The following is a 23460-nucleotide window of genomic DNA, read 5'->3' on the forward strand; positions in this document are numbered from 1 at the left end:
ATCTGTCGCACGATAATTCTTGGAAATAACGAAATATTAGACCCTAAGTCTCTTTGGGCGAAATCCATTTCAGGACATTTGGAGCCGATCTAACTATGTCCGTCCGTCCGTCTATCTGTCTGCTGGTTGGTGCGCACGATAACTCTTGGAAAAGAGTATTCGATTTGATCCACACTTGGTACATCGTAATATTATTATCAAACTTTGATCGAGTTCAGAGATGGGCAATATCGGTCCACTCCTTCTGGAACACCTCTGACAAAAGGTCAAAATTAAAAAAAAATATATTTTACTGCACAGAAAGAGAAAGGATAATCCGAGTTTGCTACAACTTTGCACAACCTAATATTTGCATCAGTGCTAGGTCAGGTGCGAAAATGGACAATTTGGATCCAAGTACCTCCCCAAAAAAGAGTCAACATGTTGAATAATTATAACTCTTATATAATGTGATGTAAGAGTCCGATTGTCTTCAAAATACACACATCACAAAATTTTCATTAACCCAAGGTCTGGTGTTAAGATGGACTTTATCGGTGCATTCCTTCTGGTACCTCCCCCACATTTTGAATAACCATGAAGATCATAAAACCCGAAATTAACATCCAATTCCATTCAGACTTGACACATCTCAATCAGCACAAGATCAACTATAAAGATGGTAGAGATCGGAACATTTCTTGTGAAACCTCCCTCACATAGGGTATAAATATTTTGATTGTCTTTAAATTACACACATCACAATATTTTCATTAACCCAAGTTTTGGTGTTAAGACGGACTATATCGGTGCATTCCATCTGGTACCTCCCCCACATTTTGAATATTCATGAAGCGCATAAAACCCGAAATTAACATCCAATTCCATTCAGACTTGACACATCTCAATATTTCTATCAGCACAAGATCTGTTATAAAGATGTTGGAGATCGGAACATTCCTTGTGGTACCTCTCCCACAAAGGTTTAAATTTTTGAATAACCAAAACGATTTAAAATCCAAAATTAACTTCCGGTTCTCTTCATATTTCACACATCCCATTATTTCTACTAACACAAGAGCTGTTATGAAAATGGGATATATCGGTCCACTCCTTCGGGTACCTCCCCCACAGAAACTTCAAAACTTTGAATATCCATGAAGCTCATAAATCGGGAAGTTAACATCCGATTCCATTCAAACTTGGTACATCTCAATATTTTCATTAACAAAAGATCTGTTATGAAGATGGTAGAGGTCGGACCTTTTCTTCTGGTGCCTCCCCCACATCGGGTTCGAGACTTTGAAAAATAAAACGCTCAAAGAAAGCGAAAGGTCAACAATTTGAATAATCATAACACAAGTCAAAATAAATTAAAAAAATCGAACATTGGCTGCGGGTATAAATCTGTCGGCCAAACCGACTGATACCTTTTTAAAAAATGTATGTTATACCGGTGGAACATAGAACCAATAAAAAAAAATATGAAAATTCTGTAGGATGTCCTCCAAAATCCCATTTCTTTGCTACATTTCAACACACTACCATTTTTTGTTGCATCAAAAAAACAAATACAACAGTGTGTGTGTGTGTGTGTGTGTGTGTACTATTTTGAACTTGACTACAACTAAAAATAATAGAAAACTTTTCTTTACATTCAGTAAATTGCAAATAATTTTGAAAATACTCTTTGATATTATGTTTAATGAGTAACACACATTATTGCTTACACATACAATACAATTATACAAAAACAAAATATTAGTACGTTTTAGTAGATTAAACAAAAAAAGGATATTTAACAAATTGCTAAATACTTACTAGTATTGAAACAGAAAAGATAATTATTTATTTAGGTCTAACAAACATTTTTGTAGTCTTCAAAAAACAAAAGAGATTTATTTGTAACAAACTCTAGCCAAAGCAGAATCTGTTGTTTATTATTAAATATATAATTATGTTAAAATTAGGTAAAATGACATTCTATTTTCAGAAGCTTGTAGTTGATAAACAACACATACATTTGTACACATGGGCCACAAATGTGGGTTTCTATCTATCTTTTTAGCTAATAAGCTATAATTTGCCAACATATCGTACTCTACACCATTTTCACATGTAACACAAGTTTTTTTTCTTATAAATTCGAAATTGTTCAAAATTTTTACTTGTAATAATTTTTTTATTCCGAACACTAGAATTTTTTTTATAGAAGCCCATTTCAAGTTTTTGCATATAAAAAGAACTTTGCTTGATCTGCTATTTGATTTAGGAAAACCATTTTATACTCAGCTTCTGAGAACCCCCGTTTTACTGGCTCCTTGAAAATACGGTCGGCCTCGTCGTCGAATCTATGAAATGGTCTTTAGTATGAGAAGACAAACTCACGATCTCCCTAATAAGAATACCAACTCATGGCCATACTTTCAAAAAGCCCAGCTGATGTTCTACTTTATAGAGCATCTTACTTTGGTTTTTCTATGGCTATTTCGACGATCCGATCGTATTTAGAAATCTAGCTTAGATATGAGACCACCTAATGATCTTCGTAAGAAAGTTATCTCACGTTGGACTTACTCCCAATATGTCGATGCCTTCTTAACTTCTGCTCTTGAAGCTTAAAGAGTCTTTTTTATAGAAGTTTTCTTCAGGGTCTCCTTTGCCTATTGGAAACCTCGTGAAGACCTTCAAAAGAAATTATTTCACGATGGTTTCAGTGGTATATGCCTTCTTAACTTCTAGAAACCCCCTAGAAGGTCTTCTTGAAGGCTTACAAGTTTTTTGTTTATAAAATTTTCCTAGAGAATCTCTGTTGCCTATAGGAGGACTATTTCCTTCAGAAGACTTGTATGGGATTTTCTTCCCTCGGAAGACTTGTAGAAGGTATTCTACCTTTAGAAGTCTTGAAGTCGTCTTTGTAGACGTTTTATTATATATAGATCGTAGATCTGTGGGACTCGATTGGTCCTTGTCTTTTGCCTATAGAATACATTTGCGATTACTACAAAGTACAGAAGACTTGTAGGAGGTCTTCTATTTTTGGAAGGCTTGAACTCGTCTTTCTTGAAGCTATTCGATCTATAGATCTCAGATCTGTGGGATTTTCAGCCTACAGATGACATGTAAAAAACCTGAAGGAAGACGTCTTCCCTCAGAAAACTTGCTGAAGGTTTGATCCTTGGGAGTTGGAATTGGTTGATCCTTGTCCTTTGTCTATATCTATATCTTCTATTTAAGAAACCTTGAGCTCGTCTTTCTAGAAGTTATTCGATCTATAGATAGCAGATCAGTGGAATTTGATTGATCCTTATCTTTTGTCCATAGAATACATTTGTGAAACTTACAGCCTACAAATGACGTGGAAAAAACGTGCAGGAACACTTCTTCCCCCAGAAGACTTACAGAATGTTTTTTTCTCTCAGAATAATTATAGAAGGTCTTCCATCTTTAGAAGCCTTTAGGTTGTCTTTCTAGATGTTGTATGATCTATAGACCTCAAACTTGTGGGATTTGGTCGATCCTTGTCCTTTGGATAAAAGAGAAAGGGAGAAAGGATAAAAGAGGCCCACATATAAGGGACCCAAATTTATAAATAAGTGGATAGAAGTCTTCTTCGAATTCCTTTCGACCCATTGGAGAGTAGGTCTCCAGGGTATAGAAGATCTCTAGAAAACGTCTAAATTATTTCTGCCTGTGAAAAAAAAATCCCAAAACAACGTGTATAGAAGACGTCTATGTGGGTATAGTGTGTAAAGAGTACTTCCAAAAGGTTTCTTTGTCTATGGTGAGCCTCTAGAAAGTATAGAAGACCTCTGCAAGAAGTTTTGTTGAGGGAAAGCCTTGACCTTAACTTTTCTATATAGAAAACCTTTAGTAGTTCCACTGTGTATAGCACAATTCTAGAATGTCTTCTGCGTATAAAAGATCCCTAGACCTATGAGAGGTCTTCTGGGTATAGAAGGTCACAGTAAGGGTTTATGTGTATAGAATATATCTAGAGAGACTTCTTGAAAAACGACAAAAGAGTCAATTTTGTAGTTATTTTGCCTTGAAATAAGTCTAGCAAAGACAGCAAAATTGTCAGGAATTGATAATCCAATCATAACCACGAGTTATTCGGTGTGCCATTCTTTATCACACAGACCCTTTGTAAAACCAGTAAGGAAAGCTCAAAAGTCGGGCGGGGCCGACTATATGATACCCTACACCACTATGCATATTTAGTAGAGCTCTCGTAAAAAGGTTTATACAGAGCATTTCAGAGCTCTATGAGATATTTGGTACAAAATCAAAATCTATCTAATTCTATCGTGCATTTTACGAACTATAGCTATATCTGAACCGATTTTCACCAAGTTTGATGTATTTGATTCTAGGCTGAATTCGGTCAGATTTGCCAAAACCCAGGACATTTGGGCTGATATTGGACATTTGGTGCGCAATCAACACGAAATTGGATGAATATATGTAGGAGGTATATCCAAATCTGAACCGATATTTGTAAAACTGAAAAAGAAGATATTTCTTGGCTGCATCTGATACCAAATATTATTCTAGTATCGTACATTTTTCGAATTTGAGGGACTTAAAGTACAAATCGGATGAAAGGTATATATAGGAGCTATAGCTGTATCCGACCGATTTTCACCAAATTTGATGTACCAATATTAGCCATTTGCTGCACATTTAATCCGAAATCGGATGAAGATTTATTTGGGAGCTATAGCTATATCTGAAACGACTTTTACTAAAATTGGTGTCCTTGCTGCTAGGCTGAATTTGGCCAGATATGCCATAATTCATGCCATTTCGGTTGATATTGGCCATTTGTTGCACAATTAACTCGAAATCGAATGAAGATACATATGGGTGCTATATCCAAATCTGAACAGATTTTGAGAGAATTAAAAGCGACTACTTTTGGGCTTTATCTGATATCTGGTACCAAATATCATTCCTGTGAAGAGTATGCTATGCTATACTATATCCAAATCTGAACAGATTTTTATAAAATCAAAATCGACTATTTTTGGGCTTTATCTGATATCTGGTACCAAATATCATTCCTGTGAAGAGTATATTACGAATGTAAGGGACTTAAAGAGCAAATCGGATGAAACATATATATGGAGCTAGAGCTATATCTGAACCGATTTTTACTAAAATGTGTGTACTTGCCTATAGGCTGGTTTCGGTCGAATTTGCCAAAATTCATGCCATTTGGGCTGATATTGGCCATTTGATGCACAATTAACACGAAATCGGATGAAGATATATATGGGAGGCATATCCAAATCGGAACAGATTTTAATAAAATTTAAATCAACTATTTTTGGGCTTTATCTGATAACTGGAACCAAATATCATTTCTGTGGAGTGCATAGGATTTAAAGACGAAATCGGATGAAACATATATATGGGAGCCATAGCTATATCTGAACCGATTTTTACTAAAATTTGTGTACTTGCTTCTAAGCTGGTTTCGGTCGGATTTGCCAAAATTGATGCTATTTCGGCCATTTGGTGGTCAATAACCCGAAATCGGATGAAGATATATATGGGAGCTATATCCAAATCTGAACCGATTTCGATAAAATTACAAACAGCTATTTCTGGGCTGTACCTTATATCTGGTACCAAATATCACGGTTGTGGAGTGAACATTACGAATGTAAGGGACTAAAACACTAAATCGGATGAAACATATATATGGTTGCTATATCTATATCTGAACCGATTTTCACTAAATTTGATATACTTGCTTCTAGGCTGAATTCGGTCCGATGAATTTTAGTCCATTTGGGCTTATATCGGCCATTTGGAGCACAATTAACCCGAAATCGGATGAAGATATATATGGGAGCTATATCCAAATCTGAACCGATTTTCTCCAAATTTGTTGTATTTACTTTAAGGCTAATCTCGGTCACATGTGCCAAAATTCGGGCCATTTGGGCTGATATTGGCCATTTGGTGGTCAATTAACCCGAAATCGGATGAAGATATATATGGGAGCTATATCCAAATCTGAACCGATTTCGATAAAATTTAAAACAGCTATTTCTGTGCTCCATCTAATACCTGGTACCAAATATCACGGTTGTGGAGTGCATAGTAGGAATGTGAGGGACTTAAAGATCAAATCGGATGAAAGATATATATGGGAGCTATAGCTATATCTGAACCGATTTTCTCCAAATTTGATATACTTGCTTCTAGGCCGAACTCGGTTGGGTGTGCCAAAATTCAGGTAATTTGGACTGATAGTGGACATTTGGTGCTCATTTAACCCGAAATCGGATGAAGATATATATGGGAGCTATATCTAAATTTGATCCGATTCTCACCAATTTCAATAGGGTTCGTCCTTGGGCCAAAAAAATATTGTTTGGAAAATTTCATCTCAATCGGATAATAAATGCGACCTGCATTTTGTTCACAAGAATACATGGACAGACGGACGGACGGACGGACGGACGGACGGACGGACGGACGGACGGACGGACGGACGGACGGACGGACAGACGGACGGACATGCATAAATCGACTCAGAAAGTGATTCTATGAAGGTTCTCAAAAGTAACTATGGGTCTATCTCGTTTCCTTCTCCATGTTACAAACAAATGCACAAAGACATAATACCCTTACCACTATATGGTGTAGGGTATAAACACCTGTTGGAACCAAACTGGGAGACCCATCCGAGATTGAAACATATCCTAGATGTGTATGAAAGAAATCTATAAACCATACCAAGATCTATTCCACCCTTTTGAGTAGAATTAGTCTAAAAAATAAATAGCAAAAATACTTTTCTTCTGAAAGACCTTTGAGGAGATCTTCTGTCTATAGAAAAGTCTTGGAAAGAGTTATCTAAGATCTATACATAAAAGAACATGCCCTCCCTTTATAAAAGGCCTTAGGGAACCGTTTTGAAGTTATTTGCCCTTGAGGAGATCTTCTGTCTATAGGAAAAGTCTTGGAAAGAGTCATCTAAGATCTATACATAAAGGATGATGCTCTTACTTTATAAAAGGCCTTAGGAAACTTTTTTATTTGCCCTTGCCTTTGAGGAGATATTCTGTCTATAGAAAAGTCTTGGAAGAAATTATCTAAAATCTATACAGAAGAGATCTAAGATGAATGTTTTTTATACATAAAATATTATGCCCTCCCTTAGGCCTCAGGAAACTTTTTGGAACTTTTTTGCCCTCTGGTCTTTTTTGGGAAGACCTGTTGAGTATTCTTTAATCTGTAAACCATACCAAGATCTATTCCACTTGAGTAGAATTAGTCCAAAAAATAAATAAATACTTTTTGACTCCTAAAAGTATGCAATCTTTTAGGCAGATTTTAGGCTAAAGCAGACACATCCACTTAAAATGTTATCAGCCGATCTTAGCCTATAAAGATGCAGTATCTTCTGCTTTAAGACCCTTTTCGATACCAGAGTTTGGATATTTAGGAAAAATGAATTAAAAAAATGTTTGGCGCCCAAGAGTAGGCAATTTTTTATCCTTGCTATTTTTTGCTTTCAAGAAGTCTAATGAATTTCTGATCCATAATATTCTGATTAATGTTCTTATTATGAATTATAAAAATATATTCTAGAATTTTTCCAAAGTTCCGCAAAATATTGGCAATTTTACATGTGAAAATGGTGTACATATACTCTTTAGAATCAAAACGTTTTTTTCTGTGATGTATGTACATGTAATGAAAATAGCAAATTTATTTACGAAAACAAAAACAACAAAACTCTATTTGTCATTGGTCGTTCTCTCTATTTTGTATAAAATTGGATTCATTGGAAAAAATCAAAACAATATTTCCTTTCTTGTGGTCATATAATTTTTAGGAAGTAAAATCTTTGGAATTTTAGATTTATTCGAAACAATTTATTACCAAAAAAATACAAACTATTTAGATTAGTTGGTCTCTATATAAATAAATATATTTTGTCAGAAAAGTTTTGTAGCTGTAATGTAAAATAATATTAAATTTGAAAATATTTCTAAATTCAGTTTCAATTAATAATCTTTTGTTTTACTTTTCTCGCTTTTTAAAAACTAACAGCGTAGTCGTGGTTTTGGCTTCATAACATTCCAAGAACCCTGCAGTGTTGACAAGGTTCTCAAGGTACCCATACACACATTGGATGGCAAGAAAATCGATCCGAAACATGCCACACCCAAAAATCGCCCTCGGCAATCGAATAAAACCAAAAAGATATTTGTCGGCGGTGTTTCACAGGACACATCCGCCGATGAGGTTAAGGCCTATTTCAATCAATTTGGGACCGTTGAAGAGACCGTTATGCTAATGGATCAACAGACCAAACGTCATCGTGGTTTCGGTTTTGTCACATTCGAAAATGAAGATGTCGTCGATCGGGTGTGTGAAATACATTTCCATACCATCAAAAACAAGAAGGTGGAATGTAAAAAAGCCCAACCCAAAGAAGCCGTAACACCAGCCGCTCAACTTTTACAGAAACGTATTATGTTGGGCACCTTGGGTGTACCCATACCCACCGGGCCGGGTCAATTGTTGAGTGCCCGCACAGCAGCCGGAGTACAGGCCATGAATCAATTTGCCATCTTACCCTCACCGGCCCAGTTACAATTGCATGCCGCCTCGGGTGCAGCGGCATCGGCAGCAGCTGCCCAACAGGCTGCTCTCATTTCACAAAATCCTTTCCAAGTACAAAATGCCGCCGCCGCAGCTGTGGCCGCGAATCAGAGTAGTTTTGGCAAATTGTTATCGACATATCCTCAAGCAGCATTACACAGTGTGCGGTAAGTATATTAACAAAAAAATGATATTTTTATTGTGTCAGATTCGAAATATTTCTTTGAGAGTATGGCAGAACAAGGGAGAATTGCTCAACATGGAAGGCCTGTAAAATATATTTTTGTATCTATGGAAGTCCTTCTGGTGAAATTCTGTGTATGGAAGTCTACTAGAATTCTTTTGCTTTTAAAAGACCGTCAGAAAGTCGTTTTTGGATAGAGGAACATTGACCCTAGAAGGTCTTCATGGTATAGAAAACCTCTAGAACACCTCTAAATAATCTCTGCCTGTGTATAGAAGATACCAAAAATTGGTGTAAAGGCCTCGTAGGCCTTAGAAAGTTTTCTGTGTATAGGAGACCTTTGGAAGATCTTTTGCAGAGAGAAGGCCTCTACCAGAACTTTAATACAGAAGGCTATTTAGTAGGTCCTCTGTGTACAGAACATCTCTAGAATGTCTTCTGTGTATAAAATATATCTTGGAGTTCCTTGCGACCCTTGGGGACTCCTTGTGTACGGAAGACCTCTGGTACTTTCAGAAGGCTTCTTTGTCTAAAGTTGTCTGTTTATAGAAGACCTATGGAAAAGGCCTCTACCAGAATTTTTCGATACAGAAGATCTTTAGTAGGTCATCTGTGTATAGAAATGACCTCTAGAACGTCTTCTGAGTAAACAAGATCTTAGGGAGGTCTTTTGGGTATGGGAGACCTCTGGAAGGTCTTCTGTGTATAGAAGACCTCTGGTACTTCCAGAAGGTTTTTTTTTTGTCTATAGTAAGCCTCTAGAAAGTTTTCTGTGTAAAATACAGAATACAGAAGACCTTTAGTAGGTCCTCTGTGAATAGAACACCTCTAGAATGTCTTCTGAGTAAAAAAGATCTTTGGGAGGTCTTTTGGGTATAGGAGACCTCTGAAAGGTCTTCTGTGAATAGAAGACCTCTGATATTTCCAGAAGGTTTCTTTGTCTATAGTAGGCCTCTAGAAAGACTTCTGGAAGATATTTTGTGGAGAGAAGGCTTCTACCAGAACTTTTCAATACAGAGGACCTTTAGTAGGTCATCTGTGTGTAGAAAACCTCTAGAATGTCTTCTGAGTAAAAAATATCTTTGGGAGGTCTTTTGGGTATAGAAAATCTCTGGAAGGTCTTTTGGGTATAGAAGATCTCTGGAAAGTCTTTTGGGTATAGAAGACCTCTGAAAGGTCTTCTGTGTATAGAAGACCTCTGGAAGGTCTTCTGTCAATATAAGACCTCTTGAAGGTCTTCTGTGTATAGAAGGCCTCTGGAAGGTCCTCCATAAAACTTTCTTCGATAGACGACCTCTAACTCTTCTGTGAAAAGAAGAACCTCTGGAGGGTTTTCTGTGTATTTAAGACATCTAAGGAGTCTTGGTCTAGAGTACTTCCAAATTGTTTCTCAACTATATTAGGCCTCTATAAAATTTTCTTCAAAAGAAGATCTCTCACTCGTCTGTCCAAAGAAGGACCTCTGGAGGGTCTTCTGTGTATAGAAGACCTCTGGAATGTCATGGTATAGAGTACTTCCAAAAGGTTTCCAGGCTATAGTAGGCCTCTATAAAATTTTCTTCGAAAGAAGACCTCTACCTCTTCTGTGCAAAGAAGACCTCTAGAAGGTATTTTTCATATTTAAGACCTCCAGAAGGTCATTTGCGTCTAGAATACCTCTGCAGAAGGTTATTCTAACGTTAATACAAGATCTTTAGAAGTCTTCCCCACTGAAGTTATCTAAAAGATCTTTCTATGTTAAGAAGGTCTGAGGAAGGATTTCTTTGTAGAGAATATATCTTTAGAGACTTAAGTGTATTGAAGGCCTCTAGAAAATTTGTTTCTATATAAAAAATCCTCTAGAGAAGCTGTTTTGTAAGTAAACACTTTCAGATTGTCTTCATTATAAAACCTGAAAAAGATCTCTGCAATAATTGAAGGTCTCAAGACGGAATTCTGTGTAGAGAAGATCTTTGCAAGGCCTTCAGTGTAAAGAAGACATTTAGAAAGACTTCTGAAAGACCTTTGAGGAGCTATTCTGTTTATGGAAAAGGTTTGGAAGGTCTTTGGAAGGAGGCAATTATAATCTCTTCTGTTTGCAGAATGTCTTTTATATGAGATCATGTCCTCCCTTAATATAAGACCTCAGGATAAATTTTCTGCCCTCGGGTCTTTATTTGGAAGACCTGCAAGGTTTTCAGTTTATAGAAGACCCTTAGAAAAACTTCTGCAAGACCTTTAAGGAGATCTCCTGTCTATAGAAAAGTCTTGGAAAGAGTCATCTAAGATCTATACAGAAGAGATCTTGGATGAATGTCTTTTATACATAAAAGGTCATACCCTCCCTTTATAGAAGGCCTCAGGAAATATGTTGGAAGTTTTTTGTCCTTGCCCTTGCCCTTGAGGAGGTCTTCTGTCCATAGAAAAGTCTCGGAAAGAGTCATCTAAGATCTATACAGAAGATATGTTGGATGAATGTATTTTATACATTAAAGATCATGCCTCTCCCTTTAAAGAAGGACTCAGGAAACCTTTTGGAAGTTTTTTGCCCTTGGCCTTGTGGAGATCTTTTGTCCGTACAAAAGTCTTGGAAAGAGTAATTTAAGATCTATACAGAAGAGATCTTAGATGAATGTCTATACATAAAAATCATGCCCTCCTCTTATAGAAGGCCCAGGAAACTTTTTGGAACTTTTTAGTCCTCGGATCTTTCTTGGGGAGACCTATAGAGTATTTTTTGGACTATCCCCAGTTTGTTTTCTGCCTTTAATTCCAAGAAACCTTTCAATATCTGACAAGTAATTTAAATGTTTTACATGCGCCTAAAAGTATGCTTCATTTTTACTAAAATCTAATTAATTTCCCCCCTTTTTATTGCAGTTATTCACCCTATCCCATACCCGCCACAGCAGCCGCCGCTACTGCCCTGGCCCAGGCTCAACAACAACATCATCAACAGCAACAGGCCGTGGCCGTTCATCAGCATCAACAACAACAAAATGCAGCCGCTGCTGCTGCCCAACAACACACGGCCGCCAGCAATTCAGCTGCTGTGGCAGCAGCCACTCAGGCCCACAATGCGGCATTGCATGCCGCCGCTGCTGGAACACAACCTGCCAGTGCTGGTCATGGTACTACAGCCGTAACAAATCCCTTGGCCGCTGCAGCGGCTCAACAAGCCGCCTTGGTAGCCTCGACAAATCCCTTGAATGCCGCCACCAATCCATATCAAAGTTATGCCTTAACAAATGTTGACATGTCAAGTTTTCAGGGTGTGGACTGGAGTTCAGTGTATGGCATGGGCATGTATGTTTAAGTCTCGGCTGGCAAAAGAAACCCAACAGCAGCAGTATCAATAACACAACACATCCCCTCCCCCTGATCTTCATATATACCTATTCTTCCTGCAAATACTCTTTGAAAGCCTTTTTAAGACTCTTCAAAATGGAGGGGGCTTTTGTAAGAAACTTGTTATATGTGTTTAATTCTTCCTCTCTACTTTTTTTTCTTTAATTTATAAACAAAATACACAAAATCAAAGAAACAACAACAACAAAAAAGAAGAAAATAATTTGTAAATTATCAACGCCCGTTTCAGATTTCTTTTAGATTTAGTTTGTTTAGTTTTTAAGGTAATGCCTAAGCATTTTAGTTATTAAAAAACAAAACCCCTACAACAAAAATCTAATATGAAAAGCAAACACTACTATTAGCTACATACATAAAAAACGAAAACAACAACAACAACAAATGAAAAAAGGCAAAACAGAAAAACAACTCGAATTGTTTTATGTATTATATAAAAAATAAATAAAAAAAAATTGAATTGAAACATTGAACTATGAAAAAAGCAAAACAAACGAAAAAAGACAATGATTATTAAATTAAAATATAATTTAGTTGTAACTCAAAAAAAATATATATATGAAAAGAAAAGCAAAAAGAGAGCATGTTAAATGGGGGAAAACAATGGAAACAAAATTCCCCCAAATTTGAAAACTTGCTAATGAAAAACTCCCATTTTTTAATATTTAAGTAAACGCCCCACACCCCCACAAATACCCCCCCCCCCTGAATTCAATTATTTTTAAGTAATCTATTGAATTAAAATAAAAACAATCAAAAAACACAATGAAAAACCAACAACCATTTAATGAATACAAATCATTATTTTAACAACAAAACCCATGAAAGTAAATCATCGCGAAAAAAATAAAATAAAATACATTAAACAACAAAAAGAGAAAAAAATCTTCTAAACCACCGATTGTGATTGCGTTTAATTTTAAATAAAATACATTTTAAAACAAACTAAACAAACCCCCAATTTGGCTAATTTGTTGAAAATGGCCTGGGGAGATGTGACAACATCAACAATTATGATAAAAATCAACAATTTTTCTCATAAAATATTTCTTCTTCTGCTCTAAAATACAATTCTCTTACATTTTTTCCTTTTTTTTTTTCTAAATTTTCTATTATTTTTTTTTCTCGATTACTTATTTTCCATGCCAATCAGATGTTATTTTCTAAAATGAATAAATAATATTTGTTGCCCATTGTTAAATACCAAAGAAATAAAAAAAATATTTATTTTCTTTAATTGCATATTTCGTTTAGAAATTTCAAGGTTTTTTTAGGGAATTTTTGAAAAAAAAAAAAGAAAAAATAAAGAGAATATCAGAACCAAATTTTTAACTCCCGGAAATTTTAGGACAATATAAAAAAATCTCATTTTAAGAGGAATTGCTTACCTTCTAAAAGAATTTCTTATTGGTCACCTAACTTTCTAAGGATAAAAGAATAGGGCGATAAGCCAACAGCCCTCTTTTCAATTGTTAATGAAATCTTATGGAATTTAGGGTAATATAAAAAATCTCATGTAGAAATGATATACTTTCAAAGAAAAAAAAATGGTCACCTAACCTTCTGAGAGAGAAGAATAGGGTAGGGCGACCAGTGAAGAGCCCTCCTTTCAATTCTTGATGAAATCTTTTCGAATTCTTATCTTTTAGGATTTCTTAAATTCTTGTTTAAGTTGGGGAATGGTTCATGCCAGAAAATTCAGGTAAAAAACTTTAATATGGAAATTTCATAACCTTTTTTCACTTGAACATATAGCTAAGTTATAGTTGTACCGAAGATAGAAATTGCAAAGAGTTATTTGCCTTCTAAAGAAATACTTATGAGTCCTCCCCTAAAATATGATGTGAATTTTTTAATAATAGGCGTATTGATAGTCTTTCAGTCATTCTCTGATAGAAAATCTCTGACCTTCTAATTAAAAACTACTAGCCATCAAACGGCGAAATTTTTGCTATAAAAACGCCCATTTTCTTATGGAAAAGAGAACATTTTATAAGAAATTGCTACCTTTCTAAAGGAATTTTTCTTGGTCACCTATATGTCTGAGGGAAAATAATAGAGCAACAAGTTCACAGGCCTCCTTTCAATTGTTGATGAAATCCTTTCGAATTCTTATCTTTTTGGATTTTTTAAATTCTTGTTTAAATTGAATTTTTGAAATTGAAAAACCCACATTTTCTTATGCAAAAGAGAACATTTTATAAGAAACTGCTATCTTTCTAAAGGCATTTTTATTGGTCACCTAAAATGGACAATATCAACCCACTCCATCAAGTACCTCCCCCTCACACGTTCAAAATTTGGAATAATTATAACTCCTATAAAATGTGATGTAAGAGTCCGATTGTCTTCAAATTACACACATCGCAACAGTTTTATTAATCCAAGGTCTGGTGTGAAGATGGAATATATCGGTCAACTCCTTCTGGTACCTCCCACACAAAAGGTCAAAATTTTCAAATTCCATGAAGCTCACAAAACGCGAAATTTACATCCGATTCCATTCCCGACTTGGTAATCGCAATATTTCTAACAACACAAGATCTGTTATAAAGATGGTAGAGATCGGCCCATTTCTTTTGATACATCCGCCACAAAGGTTAAAATAAAAATAACATAAAATCCGAAATAGGCATCCAGTTGTCTTCAAATTACACACATCACAATAAATTTATTAACCCAAGGTGTGTGGGATATATCGGTTCACTCCTTCTGGTACCTCCCCGACAAGAGTCAACATTTTGAGTATGCATAAAGCTCATAAAAAGCGAAAATAACGTCCGATTCCATTCAGACTTTATACATCTGAATATTTCCTTTAACACAAGTTCTGTTATAAAAATGGTGAAGATCGCACCATTTCTTCTGGTACTTCCCCCTCTTTGGGTTCAAGATGTTGAAAAACAAAACTCTTCTTTCAGAAAACCTTTAGTTTATCCTTTTAAAGGCATTTTGGAGCATTTTAAAAACGCTTTAAGGACTTTTTTTGGCAAGCGATTAAGGGGTTCATTTAAAATGTCGAATAGACCTGAAAATGGATATTTTGCATTGGTATCTCCAAGTTGAAGGGGTCTCCCAATATTTTTAAAAACTTCTAAAGATTAAATATATCACGTGTCCATAACGGACAAAATCCATAAGCTATACCTGGGACTTTAATTCCTTTCAAAAAGGCAAAGAATTGGTCATTAGATTTGTTTTGAAGAAATATCTTCCAAGGATTTTTGGAATACTATTAAATTTTTTTTGAAGACTTTGAAAAATAAATGTATTCATGGGTCTTAAAATTCCTTTGGAAAAGAAAAAGAATGGGTCATTAGATTTGTTTTGGAGAAAATTAAAAAAAGATTTTCCTTGGATTTTTGGAAGACTTTTGAAGAATTTTCGGAAGACTGTAAAATATAAATATTTCTGGAGGAGATGAAATTGAGGCAATAACTAGATAATGGATTTGGAATTCTTTTGGAAAAGGAAAGGACTGAGTCCTTAGATTGCTTTTAAAGAATAAAAATTCATCATTGTTCTCCCATGATTTTTGAAATCTTCTAAAGATAAAGATATATGAAGAAGGCGGGTCCTTAGATTGCTTGCGGATAACATAAATTCATTCATTGATCTTCCATGATTTTTGAAATCTTTTATGAAGGAGTTGGGATAGAAACAGAAAATGAATTTAGAATATCGTTGATATCGCAGATAAATGAATCCTTAGATTACCGACGTAGCCTGAAATGCCTTGTAAAATTATTTCAAGGTTGGGAAACCGAGAAAAAAATGAGATTTTCAACCATAAGTCTCTAAAAATATTTAAATAAATTAATTTCGCCGCCTGACTACGTCGATGCCTTATGTATATATATAAAACCTTTTTTTGGTCTTCTAAGAACTTCTAAGGATAAAATATCTTTCAAAAGATTTAGGTAAATAAAAATCTTTAAAAGTTTGTAGGAAAGAGAGTTAAAAAGGAATTCAAAAAAGGCTTTGGAAAGAGTTGTCAAAGTCATATGTAAATTGATTTTTACTACATTTATCTGTAGCATTTTTATAGCATACTCTCAGGCTTCCCAGAATTATTTATCTGGAAAAATATGCTTCATAATATAATATAAATTAATATAAAAAAATATTACCCACAAGGGTATAAGTTTAAAATTCTTTGGGGTTTCCTTAAAGTATGCTATAAAAATGTAAAATATGAAAACATTTTACATATGATTCTAACATTATGTGTAATTGAGTCTTAAGGGGTTATGGACAGCGATGTGGTATTCTCGTATTTATAGATTCTGGACTAGATGAACGATGATGAATATTTCTTTCTCTGCCTAGGAAACGGATGACGTTGGGATTTAAAAAACCGAACCAGAAATAAAAACCGAACCAGAAGTCTAATTGCAAAATTTACAAAGATGGGTCGTGCGATTTTTAGGACAAGTTAAAAGACATTTTCGACTTTGATACAATTCAGTGGCAAGATCGATAAATCCAAAACCGAAATCTTGAGTTATCGACCAAAATTTTCTTTTCAATTTTCAGTTTTTTTTTTTTGTTGAGAAAGGCGAAATGAATTTCGACCCAAAGCATCTTAAAAGCCCCATTGAGTCTCTCAGGTCTATGAATTTTTTGTTTAGCCTCTTCAACTAGACACTTGATTTATTTTCAAAAAAAAAAAAAAAAAATGATCAAAACCCTTCCAAAGCCAATTGGGTGTTGAATGTGTTTCTTGATATTTTCTTTCAATATTTTTTATTTCTCGCCAAAATTTTTTTTCGATTAAATCAACATTTTTAATAAATTCTTAAAATTTAAATATGTTTTTTTTTTAACTTAAAAATTTAAATTAAAAAATATGACCATTTGCAGGACCAATTTTGAGTTTGAATGGGGTTCTTAATATTCTCTTTCAATATTTTTTTTCGCCAAATTCGTTTTCGATAAAATCGGAATTTTTAATAAATTCTTAAAATTCAAAATATGTTTTTTTGTGATCATTTTCAATACCCTTCCAAGTCCAATTCGGGATTGAATGGGGTTCCTGATATTCTCTTTTTTTTTCTCAAAAAATTCATTTTCGATAAAATCGAAAAATTTAATGAATCTAAAATTAAAAATATGATTTTTTTTAATTTAATTTAATTTCAAAATTTGAAAAAAAAGGATCACCACAATACTTGCCATTTATTACAATCTTGCTTGACAAATTAAATTGGATATTAAATGATTTCGTGAAAAAAGATACTCATTTTTTTAATAATACTATTTTTTTTGGTTTTTAAATATTATAACATAAATTAAATATTAAGCAATATATCATCCCCCTTCTATGTCAAAAGAAAAAAAAACTCACACATACCACCCTATACATGCAGAAAATAATACCTACAAATATTGTATTTGAAAAATAACCCTAATTTTATTTGCAAAAGTTTTAAATAGTCTTCTAACACTTAAAAGATGGATGGTCGGTCTATACAGGGATCATGTAAGCTCTTCAGATCACATTGGCATTGTCGAGAATTTTAAAAGAATTTCAACAAAAAAAAAAAAAATAAAAAATTTCAAAAAAATAAAAAATTTCAAAAAAATCTAAAACTTAAAAAAAATAAAATTTAAAATTAATTTTTTTTTCTTTTAGTGATGAAATATTTTTTTTTTTCAAATTTTTAATAAAGACAATGAGTTATCAAATATTTTTTAAAATTTTTTAATGAAGCCAATGAGTGATCAGCCTATGATTATGGTGGGACCATGATCTCCGTTTGGACCCCCAAATTTTCATATTTTTCCTTATTTGTGAAAGTAGTTTTGAAAATATTGCATTAATTTTATGTCCTCTGCAAAAGTAAATAAGCTCCTAATTTTATAATAATAATAATAATAATTGTATGTGAATTTGAATTTTTATTTTTTTCATTTTAATTTCAACAAACTTTGTATCAACTGCTATTATCAATAACTTTAACTAGTTTTGTAAACAGAAATATTATTTTAGAAGAAACATAAACAGACACACACTTAGAAAAAAATACAAACAAAATCCCTTAACATATAACGAATTTAAAAATAATTTTAAAAAATATAAATATAAATACATATATATTTTTTGTGTAATGGATATGTCTTGTATACATACACCATGGATGGCTTAATATTTTTAACAAAAAAAACATTCATTGTAGTTGTGTAGGTTTATTATTTTATAGTTTTTGTAGTTTGTAATATTTTGAATTCGTATTTTTTTTAGTTTTTAATTTTAGTAATTCTCTTTTGAATTAATTATTAGTTTCGTAAATTGATATTAACTACAAAACAAACAAACAAAACTTGTTAGTATTATATGTTTAATTTACAAAAATAACAACAACAAAACCATATTTCTTTATAAAACTATACATTTTAATGTAACACGAAAAATATTTTTTAAGTTATGAGTAATTCATAAAAATTTAATTTTAATTAAAAAATATTGTTTGAATTTGAAGTTTTTTTTTTGGAAATTTTTTATTTGAATTTTTTCTAATTTTTTAAATAATTTTTATTTTTTCAAATGATAAACCAAAAAATTATGGACATTTTTTTTAATTTTGTAATTTTGAGATTTTATTTAATTGTACTTAATAACCAGGCCAATTCCAAGTTAAATACTTGTGGGGATTTTTTTTTTAATTTTCAATAATTCGCCCTATTTTGAACAAATTAAAAACCAATTTGAATATATTTTTATACCCTCTGTCATAGTATGGAGGATATATTAAGTTTGTCATTTCTCGAAATATACATTTTAGATCAGCATAAAATTCTATGTCGATTTAGCGATGCCCGTCCGTCCGTCCGTCTGTGGAAATCAGTCTAGCTTTCGAACGCAATGAATACATTGATAAAATTTTACTCAAATGTATAGCATGTCTGCAGGACTTTTGGTATTGAAAATGGGCCATGTAAGTCCACGTTTGGATATAGCCCCCATATAACGGTATCTCCCGATTTTCGGTATTTTCATGATTTTTGCGACATTATTTACCGGAATTGCTTCAAATTTGTTATTTGAAGTTCGTAATGGATAATTGAGCCTATGACAGAAAATTGTCTGTGCAGGTCCACGTCTTCGTATAGCCCCCTTATAACGGCACCTCCCGATATTCGGTATTTTGATTATTTTTGCGACATTATTCACCGGAATTCTTTCAAATTTGGTATTTGAAGTTCGCAATGGATACTAAAGCCTAAGACAGAAAATTGTCCTTGCAGGCCCACGTCTTCGTATAGCCCCCATATACCGATACCTCCCGATATTCGGTATTTTGATGATATTAGCCAAAATTTTCAATGGAATCATCTTAAAATCCACATAAGGGTTTCCTTCTAAGTACTTTACCCCCTAGAAGAGGATTTTGTACATAGGTCCACGTTGTAGTATAGCGCCTATATAACGGCACCACCAGATATTCGGTATTTTCATGATTTTTGCGACATTATTCACCGGAATTGTTTCAAAGTTCGTATTTGAAGTTCGGAACCATTGCTACAGCCTATGACAAAAGTTACTTATGCAGGACCATGTTCATGGTATAGCCCCCATATATAACGGTTTTTATTTGAGCGGAATTTTTCGACGGATTTTTTTTTTAATTTTCAAATTTCTTCCAAATGGTATAAAAAGTTCGGCTCGTCAGAACTTAACTGATTTTTTACTTGTTATGAATATTGTTGTTATGGAGTGGATATTACGGCTGTGGAGGGCAAAAATAATAAATCGGAAATTAAATACATATGAAAGCTATAGGTAAATCTTATCCGATTTCCACCAAATTTGACTTACTTGTAAGTATCTTTAATACGGTCGTATGTGCCAAATTCCATCTTATTTCCGCCAATATTACACATTTGGTGCACAATAAAAGGCAGATCGGACGAAGATGTACATCGGAGCTATATTTAAATTTTGAGCGATTTTCTCCAATTTCAATGGTGTTTGTCCTTGGCCCAAACAAATGATTTGTGCAAAATTTCTCAATCTCGATCGGACAACAAATACGACCTCCTGTACTTTGTTTACAAAAATACATAGACAGAAGGACGGATATGCATAAATCGACTCAGAATATGATTCTATGGAGATCATCAAAAGGAACTATGGGTCTATCTCGTTACCTTCTCCACGTTACAAACAGAAATGCACAAAGACATAATAAACCGATCCGAAATTGTGTTGTAGGAATTTTTTTTAATTTTCTAATTTTTTTCTCTTCTCCCGCTTCTTAACACAGGGAAGGGAAATTGTTTAGATTTCGTAAAAAATTCAAAATACACCATATTTTATCAGATTTTTCCGATTTAAAATACACTTCTAAACAAAGAGAAAAATTGTTTAAATTTCGTAAAAATTTTCAAGTTTTCAGACAAATTTCTTACAAATATTAATTAAAGAAAATTTCAGAATTGTCTTACATTTTTTTTGGCTTTTCCTAAATCATTCTAATCGGAGTAAACACACAGAGCAGGATAATTGTCCATCTTAATTTCGAGATAAGGCGAATTAATGAATTATAAGTTCCCCACAACAAGTAACACATGGAATTGCTTTTAAATAATTTTGTCTATCCTTTTGTATTTTGAGTTCTATGTAATGTTTTTATTTTATTTTTTTTTTGGTTAATTTTAGTTTTGTATTAGAAATTAATAATTTTGCCAGCTATAAAAAAATTGATTTTTTTTCATATTGTGTATTATTAATTTTAATTTAGTTTTGATATACGTACGTAAATTTCATTTGTAATAACATTATTTTAGTTGTTGCCTTTTTTTATTTTCATTAAATCTCTGTATATTTTTTCAATTTACCATAAACTTTGTTTTTATTTCACATTTTTTCCTGTTCTCTGTTTTATTCTTTGTAGTAGTTCTTTTTTGCTATAAAATTTTGGAGTAAAATCTTCATAATTCGAAAAGTAAAAAAAAAATCTTAAAAAGGCCAGGGATCTAACTCCGTCATTCGATATCGAGCAAAGTTCGAGCGATATGAATTTTTTATGGGCATTTTAGGTTTTTTATAAATAAAATTTATTAATAAAAAATATTATTAAATTAAATTTATTATTATTTTTTATATGATTTATTTTTATTTTTGTAAAAAAATAAATTTTTATAATTCTAAGAACAAACAATATTTAGATCTTTCCAAAGAATTTTTCAATTTCAATTTAATAAGGCTTTAATTTTAATATTCAAAATTAATTTCGATTGTTTTTTTTTTTTTTTCATGGAAAATAATTATCAAATAACTAGAATTAACTCCGTACCGAAAGATTTAGGTATCCCGCTCTGACAATGTCATTTTGAATTATGAAGATTTCTATTCACTTTTTGTTCTATGTCTACGTTTATTCCTTTTTCTATTCTGTCTACTTTTCTCTTTGTTTTCTTGCCTACTTTTTAATTTTTTTCAATATGCAATATGATTCTGTTTTACTATATTTTTTTATTAAAAAATTTCAATATTTTATCGAAGAATTTCAGCAAATTGTTTTTAAAATAATATAATAGATGTCTTAGCAGATTCACCGCATTAAAAACGTTTCATAGTTGTGGGACAAAATTTTGAGCAAAAAATTGACCTCTATTTAGATATCTATTTGAAGAACCCCAATATGATATTACTTTAAAAATAGTGAACAAATATTATAATTTTACAACAATTCCAAAAAAGTTTAAGAACCCTTTTCAAAGAAGACCCATGTCAAGCGATTTTACCTGGGACACCTCATAATATTTTCAGTTGCAGCATAACCTCAAAAGCGTGTTGTTAGCCTTTTTAGGACTTCAATCCAATCAATAGAAGACCTCATTTTGAGGATTGTTTCTAATATAAACACCCTTTTATATATTCTTTTAAAAATAAAAAATAAACGAGTAAAAAAGCAATAAGTTCCGCCGGCCTCCGCCATTTGGAACGAATTTGGAAATTTTCAAAAAAATAATTTTTTTTTAACATTCTGTTAAAATCTTAAAGAATACATAAGAAGTCGCCTTATATTGGGATCTATACGAAGACGTGAACCAGCATAGGCAACTTTTGTCATAAGCCATTACAATATTCAATTACGAAACTTGAAAAAAATCCGGTGAATAATGTCGCTAAAATCATCAAAATACCGAATATAGGAGGGTACCGATATACCGACAATTTCCTGTTCTGTAGTACATATTGGGAACTTCAAATACGAAATTTGGAACAATTCCGGTGAATAATGTCCCTAAAATCATCAAAATATTGAATATCGGGGGTACCTTTATACGTTCCCAGGACGAACTCCCCTGATTTTGAAGGCTCGGCCCCAACTTCCAACCATTTTAGATATTTCGGTTTCCCAATGGAAACAACATTTTTCAATATTGGTATTTTAAAGATTTTAAAGACTTAAATAGCCATATGTCCGTATTTTAAAATTTTTAGGCCCATCTAATTGGGATTTAATTAAATATTTCTAGTGAATTGACATATCGCAAGAAATGTTTAATGGAGGTTCACTGAGTTTTCGTATATCTTTCGACTTCAATATCTCATCAAATCAGGTGTAGTTTCTCTCTCTCTCTCTCTCCATTGAGGATTTTTATAATGGTATAGCATTCATAGTGCTTTCAAGAGTCTTCTTTGTAAAGGCCAAAGGACCTATGTCTATAGAATATCTTATAGTCGATTTTTTATCCATTGAAGGACTTTCGAAAGTCACTTCACAGCGTTCTCTTACCTCTCATACCAATCAAATCCGAAGAAAATCTTATTCTTTTCAGAAAGAATTTTAGGAAGATCAATCAAATGGTCCATTAAATCTGTCGAGTGTCTTTTGAAGTGTCTTCAAGCCATAGAAAACCTTCGAGGACTATTCTGTATATAAATATCTCCTATAGATCAATGTTATTTAAATAATCTCTGGTAGAGCTCTGGCATCGATAATATAATTTGTGAACTATGAAATATCTAATTCAGCCCATTCTGGTACATATCCATCATGGTAAATAATCTCAATATTTTTTTTTTTTTGATTTCTACGTACGTATCGTAAAATTGAAATCATTGTACAAACATATAAAATTCGTTTAAGCGACATTCAACTGAAGTATTATTGGAATAGGAATAGGAATACTAATGGAAAATAATTCAATAATTTTAATACAATTAGATGATAGAGATTTTACAAAAACAAAAATCATTAAATCATTTTTTTTTGGTTTTTGCCAGAGAATCGATTTTCTACGATTTTCAGGATGAGTTATATTTTATGTTAGAGTCATGTGTAAAGGGTATTTTTCACATTAAATTG

At 32.9% G+C, this 23460-nt stretch overlaps 2 protein-coding genes across 3 annotated transcripts in view; one reads left to right on the forward strand and one right to left on the reverse strand.

Annotated features, from left to right (window-relative positions):
• Window positions 1-12828, forward strand: part of LOC101888347 (uncharacterized) — a 426552-nt gene extending 413724 nt beyond the window's left edge. For both annotated transcript variants that reach the window (XM_059123296.1, XM_059123297.1), the window contains 2 exons: window positions 8056-8777; window positions 11654-12828. In XM_059123296.1, coding sequence (XP_058979279.1) covers window positions 8056-8777; window positions 11654-12089 — 1158 coding nt within the window. In that variant the 3' untranslated portion in view covers window positions 12090-12828. The remainder of the gene's footprint in view (window positions 1-8055; window positions 8778-11653) is intronic.
• Window positions 1-23460, reverse strand: part of LOC105261595 (uncharacterized) — a 78446-nt gene that overhangs the window by 12035 nt on the left and 42951 nt on the right. The window lies entirely within an intron of this gene.

This window comes from Musca domestica, unplaced genomic scaffold, assembly GCF_030504385.1.
Source record: "Musca domestica strain aabys unplaced genomic scaffold, Musca_domestica.polishedcontigs.V.1.1 24, whole genome shotgun sequence".
NCBI lineage: Eukaryota > Metazoa > Arthropoda > Insecta > Diptera > Muscidae > Musca > Musca domestica.